This window comes from Lithobates pipiens, unplaced genomic scaffold (genome assembly GCF_037356315.1).
Source record: "Lithobates pipiens isolate NorthernLeopardFrog02 unplaced genomic scaffold, aLitPip1_a1.2 Scaffold_13, whole genome shotgun sequence".
Taxonomy (NCBI): domain Eukaryota; kingdom Metazoa; phylum Chordata; class Amphibia; order Anura; family Ranidae; genus Lithobates; species Lithobates pipiens.
In genome coordinates this window covers 34,985,636-34,994,971 of record NW_027507718.1, presented here as the reverse complement: position 1 = coordinate 34,994,971, position 9,336 = coordinate 34,985,636, and the positions used below count along the sequence as shown (strand labels likewise).

General features: G+C 40.2%; 1 protein-coding gene across 5 annotated transcripts in view; it reads right to left on the bottom strand.

Moving 5' to 3' along the window:
* Positions 1-363: 363 nt before the first annotated feature.
* The window catches only part of KANK1 (KN motif and ankyrin repeat domains 1), a 246,825-nt gene continuing 237,852 nt past the window's right edge, over positions 364-9,336 (bottom strand). For all 5 annotated transcript variants that reach the window (XM_077475001.1, XM_077475007.1, XM_077475003.1 and 2 more), the window contains 3 exons: positions 8,394-8,594; positions 6,071-6,169; positions 364-1,321 (listed from right to left, as the gene is read on the bottom strand). In XM_077475001.1, coding sequence (XP_077331127.1) covers positions 1,256-1,321; positions 6,071-6,169; positions 8,394-8,594 — 366 coding nt within the window. In that variant the 3' untranslated portion in view covers positions 364-1,255. The remainder of the gene's footprint in view (positions 1,322-6,070; positions 6,170-8,393; positions 8,595-9,336) is intronic.

Below are 9,336 nucleotides of genomic sequence, written 5' to 3'. Positions count from 1 at the left end.
AAGAGATATTATTCATCTCTTGTGATAGCAATAAAGTTGATAAACAAAAACAATAAAGGGATAGCTTTAAAAATATAATATATATATATATATATATATATTTATATATTTATATTTAAATATTAAATAAAATACTTTTTTTTTTTTTTAAAGTGTCCCCATCCCCCCATGCTCACACGCAGGTTGGTGCCAGGGGACAGATGCAGCATCGGACCGCTGCTGCGTCCACCTAGGTAAGTATGAATCTAAAAAAAATAAATACCCATACTTATCTTTTAAAAAAATAATCTTTTATAAAGCTACACAATACTCATACCAATCCTACATCTTAAGTCCTCAACATTCACCAACGAAGACATGTGGTATGAATAAAAACCGCATGGTGAAATTTTATTGAGAAAATATGGCAAGAGTTTAAGGCACTTCAAACACTTAAACACAGAAATCAAAAAGAAATAAGACAAGCTATTATATAAATAAGAAAGGTGAACAGCTTATATTTCCATTGAGAGACATACATGGAAAGTAACCTAAAGTTTGATTTTTATGAACAAAGATATTAACACATAGAACTAGACATATTTAAAAATATATATTTATATATTCAGCAAATATGCTTAAGGCATGTACATTTTTCTTTTTTTACAGATTAAAAAATATGCAGCAAATACTGAATTTCTCAACATATGTAGATACATTTTTTTTCCTTTAATAAAAAAGTTACATAATACATAAAGCCCAGAGGACAATGTTTCTTAGTCCATTCAGATCTACTGAGGGCTCTCCTACACAGTACAGCTAAAACCAAGATACCAGCAGCCCAGCTGGAAGTGGATACGTTGTTTTAAAACCATTCATCAGTTCGGAATGAAGACTGAGGAGCAAAATAATGCCCCACGTATAAATATTAAACCAGTAACAATAACAGAGGCACTATGGCACTTTCTAACACTGGAAGAAGTGGGAACAGTTCATAGCATCTTTATGACTCGACTTAGCAAGTGCTAAGTCCTTGGATCTTGTATGTAGTCCAGTATCTTTCTATAATAAAATCCTTGTTTCATAATTTCACGGGTGTCCAATGGCAGGACAGAGCCTGTTCTCAACATACAGCTTTGTTCCAGTTATCAGACTTCCCGTGATATCTACATGGATATTTCTTCAGTCGGCTGGTGCATTCAGGCACAAAAACAGGTACATTCAGCATCTGTCAGTTAGACACAGATAGCAGCAGTTCAGAAATGGCAAACAAATATTAATTGTCAAATGGTCCTCTTTGTGTTGGACTGGGTGGAAGTTTCTTGCCTAGTCTGGGGGTGCCCTGTAAAAAAAAAAATAATAATAAAATGAAATGAAAAAAAAAAAAAAAAAACACTTAAAACATACTTGTGATTAAAATTCAACAAGGGATTATCTTTCTGGTAGCGGAGCCACCATTGATATGGTTTACAGCCTATAGATGCGCATAGAAGAGTTACCACCCAACCCGCCATTAATTATCTTTCTGACTCAGGCAACTGCATGCTTCCGTGTTCATGCAGAGCAAAGCAACAGGTTCACTGTAATGGAGGCTTCAATACTCCATTCAGCAACCAGAAGTGATGCAAAATACCCAGTACTTTTGAGAAAGAGGAACATGTGACTCACAACTTCAGAAGTTGTTACTTGGGAATTAGTTGCCAAAGCTAGTTTAGCACATGATGGTGGACAGAGAACCTCAAACCCTGTGCAAACTGTGCCTTGGACCTTAGACAGGGCTTTCCTTGCTCCCACCAACATAAGCAAGGAAAAAGAAGGCATGTATAAACTGTTGCTAGAGCGGCTTAAATTCCAACTCTAGTTAAGACTTTTTTTTTTTTTTTTGCACAGGGAGGAGTTAGAGCCTTTGTCAGATTGTTTACTTTCCATTTGTGTCCACCATTGAAAAGATTTACCCTCAATGGAGGGCAATAGACGTAAAAAAAATGCACATTTATTTAGTACAGCCATGGCCAAAAGTTGAGAATGACACAAATAAAATTTCCACAATGTCTGCTGCCTCAGTTTTTATGATGACAATTTGCATATACTCCAGAATGTTATGAAGAGTGATCAGATGAATTGCAATTAAAAGCATAGTCCCTCTTTGCCATGAAAATGAACTTTTCCACTGCATTTGTGAAGAAGGCTTCAGGACTCTCCAAAAAGGTCCAGCAAGCGCCAGGACCATCTTATACAGTTGATTCAGTGGTGGGATCGGCATCAACAGTGCAGAACTTGCGCAGGAATGGCAGCAGGCAGGTGGGAGTCCATCTGCAGTGAGCAAAAGACTTTTGGAGGATGACCTGGTGTCAAGAAGGGCAGCAAAGAAGCCACTTCTCTTCAGGAAAAACATCAGTGACAGAATGATATTCTGCAAAAGGTACAGGTATTGGACTACCGAGGACTGGGGTAGAGTAATTTTCTCTGACGAATCCCCTTTCCATTTGTTTGGGGCATACAGAAAAAAACATTGTCTGGAGAAGAAAAGGTGAGCACTAACATAAGTCCTGTGTCATGCCAAAAAAGCATCCTGAAACCAGTCACGTGTGGGGTAGCTTCTTAGCCAAGGGAGTGGGCTCACCTACAATTTTGCCTAAAAACACAGCCGTGAATAAAGAATGGTAGAAAAACATCCTCCTAGACCAACTTCTCCCAACCATCTAAGAACAATTGTTGAGGAACAATGCCTTTTCCAGCATGATGGAGCACCTTGCCATAAGGCAAAAGTGATAAGTGGCTTGGGGAACAAAACATTGAAATTTTGAGTTCATGGCAAGGAAACTCCCCAAACCTTAATCCCATTGAGAACTGTGGTCAATCCTCAAGAGGCGGGGGAACAAAAAAAAAAAAACACAAATTCTGACAAACTCCAAGCATTAATAATGCAATAATGGGCTACCATCAGTCAGGATGTGGTCCAGAAATTGATGGACAGCATGCCAAGGGGAGTTGCAGAGGTCTTGAAAAAGAAGGGGCAACACTGCAAACATTGACTCTTTGCATAAACGTAATGTAATTGTCAATAAAAGCCTTTGACACGTATGAAATGCTTGTAATTATACTTCAGTATACCATAGTAACATCTGACAAAAATAAATAAATCTAAAAACACTGAAGCAGCAGACTTTGTGAAAATTAATATTTTTGTCATTCTCAAAACGTTTGGCCACAGCTGTAGACTGGACAGGGGCTAGAACTTTGTCACGCTCCAATTACGCTGTCTTCTTGTCCTGGTGACACCTTAACATATGTGACATCTCCTGGTGTCACCAGAAAAGGAAATGAGGGGACATTTTCCCTGGGACGACAGAAACAGCAATAGATACGTCACACAAGGATTCAGACACCTACCCACTCTATTGAACATACATTTTTTTTTTACTGGAATTGAGCTTCAAAGTGAACCTGTTACTTTAAGACCCCTTTCACACAGGGCGTTTTGCAGGCGCTATAGCATTAGAAATAGTACCTGCAATCCGCCCTAAAGAAGCTGCACCATTGTATGTAGTGTGAAAGCCTGAGGGCTTTCACACTACAGCGGTGCGCTGGCAGGACGTCAGGGAAAAGTCCTGCCAGCAGCTTCTTTGGAGCGGTGAAGGAGCGGTGTGTTTACCGCTCCTCCACCGCTGCTCCCCACTGAAATCAATGGGGCAGCGCTGTAATGCCGCCGGCAAAACGCTGCTATTGCGGCATATTGCCGGCGGTTTTAACCCTTTCTCGGCCACTAGCAGGGGGTAAAAGCGCCCCGCTAGTGCCCGAAATGCGGCGCAAATCCTGCGGTAAAACGCCGCTAAAAATAGCGGCATTTTACCGCCGACGCAATGGGCGGTGTGGTGTGAAAGGGGTCTAACTGTTAAGGGAACACACATTCGTGACCTTAAATATATAGCAATATGCTTTGGTTTTTGGGGTTCAGATGCATTTAGAGGATAAAAGCTATAGTAAAGGAAACAATCATCTATTAGGGCTCATTTAGATGTGCAAAAAAAGCAGAGAGCCCATTAATGCACCTAATGTGTTAAGATGCATTAACGGCCTGTTTTTGACGTGTTTGCATCATGTTAAAAAAGACTTGCCAGAAGCCCCCTCTGCGTTGGTTTTTTATTTTATGGATTTATGCATTATTATCTCAACTACTATGGATGAATGAAGGCCAAGGAACACACTGGACAGGTCAGGGATAAAGATGTGGAGAATTTTAACCACTTATGGACCCTGTCACGCCGATATATGTCGCCAGAATGGCATGGCTGGGCATATCAACATACGGATACGTCGCCTTTAAGACACGGCATTGTGGGCGCGCACCCGAGCCACGAGCTCCAGGAGTATGACAGCGGGTCCCGAGGACTCAATGTCCGCCTGGAGTCCCACCATCGTCTCACGGAGAGAAAAAAACGGGGAAATGCTGATGTAAACAAGCATTTCTCCATTCTGCCTAGTGACAGGACACTGACCTGTGATCGGGAGCAGTGATCAGTGTTGTGTCACATGTAGCCCATCCCCGCCACAGTTAGAACACATCAGTAGGCCACACTTAACCCCTTCAGCGTCCCCTACTGGTTAATCCCTTCACTGCCAGTGTAATTTTTACAGTAATCAGTGCAATGTATAGCACTGATCGCTGTATAAATGACAATGGTCCCAAAATGGCATCAAAAGTGTCCGATGTGTCCACCATAATTTCGCAGTCATGATAAAAATCTGATCAACGCCATTACTAGTAAAAAAAAAAAAAATTATTAATAAAAATGCCATAAAACTATCCCCTATTTTGTAGATGCTCTAACTTTTGCTCAAATCAATAAATATTTGATTTTATTTTACCAAAAATATGTAGAATACATATCGGCCTAAACTGAGGGAAAAAAATTGTTTTTTATATATTTTTGGGGGATATTTAAAAAAAAAAAAAAATCACTTTTTTGTTTATAGTGCAAAAAATAAAAACCGCAGAGGTGATCAAATACCACCAAAAGAAAGCTTTATTTGTGGGGGAAAAAAGACATCAATTTTGTTTGGGAGTCACATCGCATGGCCGCGCAATTGTCAGTTAAAACAACGAGGTGCCGAATTGCAAAAAAGTGCTCTAGTCTTTGGGCATTGTTGAAAGAAAGCCATAAGAAGTCAGTTTGTGAGAAGCCATGTGGGGGACACAGCAAAGAAGGTGCTCTGGTCAGATGAGACCAAAATTGAACTCTTTGACATAAAAGCAAAACACTATGTGTGGCAGAAACCTAGCACTGCACATCACCCTGAACACACAATCCCCACCATGAAACATGGTGGTGGCAGCATCATGTTGTCGGGATGTTTTTTTCCAGCAGGGACAGGGAAGCTGCTCAGAGATGACGAGAAGATGGATGGAGCCAAATACAGGGCAATCTTAGAAGAAAACCTGTTAGAGTCTGCAAAAAGACTTGAAACTGGGTCAGAGGTCCACCTAGCAGGACAGCAACCCTAAACATACAGCCAGAGCTACAATGGAATGATTTAGATCAAAGCATATTCATGTGTTAGAATGGCCCAAAGCCCAGACCTAAATCAAATTGAGAATCTGTTCAAAGTTCACAAAATTAGAACATTGCTGTTCACAGTTGCTCTCCATCCATTCAAATAGAGCTTGAGCTATTTTACAAAAGAAGAATGGGGAAAAATGTCACTCTCTAGATGTGCAAAGCTGGTAGAGACATCCCCAAAAAGACTTGCAGCTGTAATTGCAGTGAAAGGTGGTTCTACAAAGTATTGACCCAGGGGGGCTGAATATAAATGCATGCCACACACTTCAGATATTTGTAAAACATTTTTAACTCCATTTATCATTTTCCTTCCACTTCACAATTATGTACCACTTTGTGTTGGTCTATCACATAAAATCCCAAAAAAATACATTTACGTTTTAGGATGTTACATGAAAAAATTTGGAAAATGTCAAGCGGTATGAATACTTTTTCAAGGCAGTGTATGCTATAAAGTGGAGGGGAATTAAAGGACAATGAATATCATGCAAGTTCTGGCTGTTTATTTCAAACAAAATTATTATACTTACTGGTGATGGTGTTTTCGAGAAATTAACGTGGGCATAAAGGAGGACAGCAATATCCTTATGACCGGCATCCAAGGCAATTGACATAGCTGAGCTACCATCCTGATATAAAAAAGAAATTAAAGATGCATTTGTAGAAATAACATAAAAGAAATCAACTAAGTTGCTTGGCCAAATAACCATTTTAGTATGAGGGCCTAACTAAACAATCCATTCAATATTTATGAAGTTAAAGTTAAAGGTTGGACCCTTGCAATACAGAACTGTTCATTTGTTATTCCGATCTAAGAGATCAAATTAGACAAAAAAAGCAAGCCAAATGTTATTAAACATCTTCCCACCCACAATCTGCAAACTAAAGGCTAAGCCCACACATTAAACCACCCCCCCCCCCCACCTTCTTACAGGATTGTGGGGCCCTTCCCCCTCACAGCTCATGTCACTTTTTAAAATTTTGCACACTAATTTCATTCATTCACAGAGATCTGTGAATAAAGAAAGTACAAGTTTGTTTATTTAAAATGGAACACATGATTACCACACTTGTATTTCATTGACATTTCCTCAGGTCTTTAAACCCTTCCCCCAAAAGGACGTACCCTTACATCCTCTGGTTGAAGGAGTTAAACTGGGATGATGCCTGTGTACAGGCATCATCTCATTCCCTAAAATGTAAAAGCCAACCTATTGGCTGATTAGCCGCTGGATGGCTTTTACAGATGGCGGGAGGGGTCGCCCATTACCCCCTCCCACTGCCTTCCAGGACCTGTCCCACTGGGAGACCGAGTGTTCAGCTGTCAGTTGCGCCGGCTTACCATAAAGGTGTTCAGAGACCTGATCATCTTTGATCACCTCTATGGTATTAGAAACTGGAAGCTTCCAGTTTCAGTGTTTTGTTTGCAATCTATTGCTAGCCTGTACAAGCATCGGATCAGACCTATCTTGGTCAGCTCTGATGCTGTTAAGATCACAGGGGATATTTGGGAAGGGATGTTTACAATCCCTGATGCTTGCAATAAAAATCATAAACGGTGATCGCGCCACACGTGAGGTATCATGGCCAATGTCCGAGCAAGATCAATACTCCTAGTACCAGAACTCTTGTTTTTCTTTTGGTGCATTCCCTTTTATATTATACCAAAAGGATTGGTGTAATTTTGTGTACACTGAAATTCAATTTTTCCAACGCTGGCACAAAAACCGCGTGACAAAAAAATTGCAACACTCATCATCTGCTTAAAAAAACATACCTACTTTTGGGATTTTCTAGCAAATTATGAATTGTACATGTAGGAGAGAAGTGTCAGAATAGCCTTGGGAACCAAGTGGTTAAGGTAAAGTTTGCACCTTGGTACAGACATGAAGCATTCCCACCCATGATTCACAGATTAGAGTTGCAATGCTTTTTCAGGATTACATGCAAAAGAACACTAAATGCACTTTACTTAAATGTGAATGAATTGTTTATTTTTTGCAAAAGGTGGACTTAGCCTTTATCATTTCCCAGCATGATGTCCTATGCTGGGTATATGTTAAATGTCCCTCCTTTTAAGAACCACCATCCTAATGCTCAGCTGATGGCTCTTATTCCTTCCACTAGCATTTCTAGCCCCCACCAATGATTGATAACCATTCATGTAGTTCCTGACCCCCATGCTAGAATTTTCTTTTCAAGTAGTGTCTCAATAATTTAAGGGGCAGGCTTCACCTCAAACTAGATTGCTATGGAAATACATAAAAGCTCTGTGTTTCTGCCAATGCACTGTCAGTGCATGATGCCCAAGAACAAATGTAGGTGACTTTGTCAACCTGCCCCAATCCCCCACCCTCCAGACCCAAATTGATGCTACTCTATTTAGACTATATAGTTAACCCAGGGTAACTTTTTAAACGGAACTTCACTCGCTCAATCAACATTGAGACAATTTTTAACCCCTATGCTACTAGCATTAGTAAATAGGAAAGTATTTTATATTTACTTGTTTTAAGATTTTTTTTTCTATTTCTTCAGTTACTTTCTAATTTCCCGGCCCAGGCAAATCAAATCCTACAACCCTGGAGTATTCAGGAGGGGAGGAGGGTTTTCTCAGCTAAGCGCAACCTCCTTCTTGCATGTCTGAGCTAAGAGGAGATAGATTCCAGCCACAGCCAAAAATGCTAGGGCAAGTTTTTCAATTTGTGCTCAGATGCAGTGTAGTTCCGCTTTAAGTTACTTAAAAAGATGCTCCTCTGCTGTAGAAACTTCTGGATCTGGGTTGTATAGCTCGTAATCCTCAATTAAGGGCAATAAATGTAAGCTTGTTTTGTGGGGAAATAATTAACTTACATTGTCTTCTAAGGCAGCATTGCAGCCAGGCTGACCAAGCAGCAGTTTTACTATTTCTACGTGTCCATGTTCACTTGCACACATCAGTGCAGTGGAGCCTTCGTCATCCTGAATGTTGACATCTGCTCCACAGACTAGGAGAGCTTTGACCATGTCTATCCTGCCATGACTCACTGCAAGCATCAAAGCTGTCTGGCCTGCCTGGAAATAGAAAAAAAAGAGCATCTATGTCAGCAAGAATTTATTAAACACAGCAAAAGATGTGAATGGTTTACTTGCAGGGCAATGTACAAAACAGGATTAATATGTGAGTTAACATATTTCTTGTAGGTGAACAAAACAGAAGTAGCCATTCAACATAATGTAGAAAACAGCAATAAAAATAATTCGCCCAAGGCAACATGTAAGAGCTGGACAAAAAAAAAAGTCCACTAGCCTAATTTGTTCATCTGCTAGAGTAAATGTATGAACTGTTTGGCCATAATGCATCCTCATTAATTATATTCCAAATCACAAAAAGTGGCTCTGCCCATGTAGGTACTGTTAGAGAACAGCTACACATTTCCTCTTCCACAAAAAAAAAAAAAAAAGGATCTACCAGCACAAATGAGACTTGGGTACAATGGAAACCTTGCAATTCTGCTTTTTATAAGGTCTTAAAGCCAGCGCTGATCAGATGCCGGTTTTCCAGCATGCCCATGCCCTAACAGCCAGCTTCTGTCGGATAGGCTGGGGTACACACGGGCTGAACATCGGCCAGTTTATGGTGAACCAGTCGATATGCAGCCCGTGTGTACCAGGCTTAAGGCTACCCACCAACACAAGACTGCATTGTTGACTCATTTGCTTGCTCAACGCATAGGTTGTACTGAGATTTATACAAGGATCACTTGCATTTTCCAAAAAGGAAAGACCATTTTGCTATCACAGGTCACTTTATTCT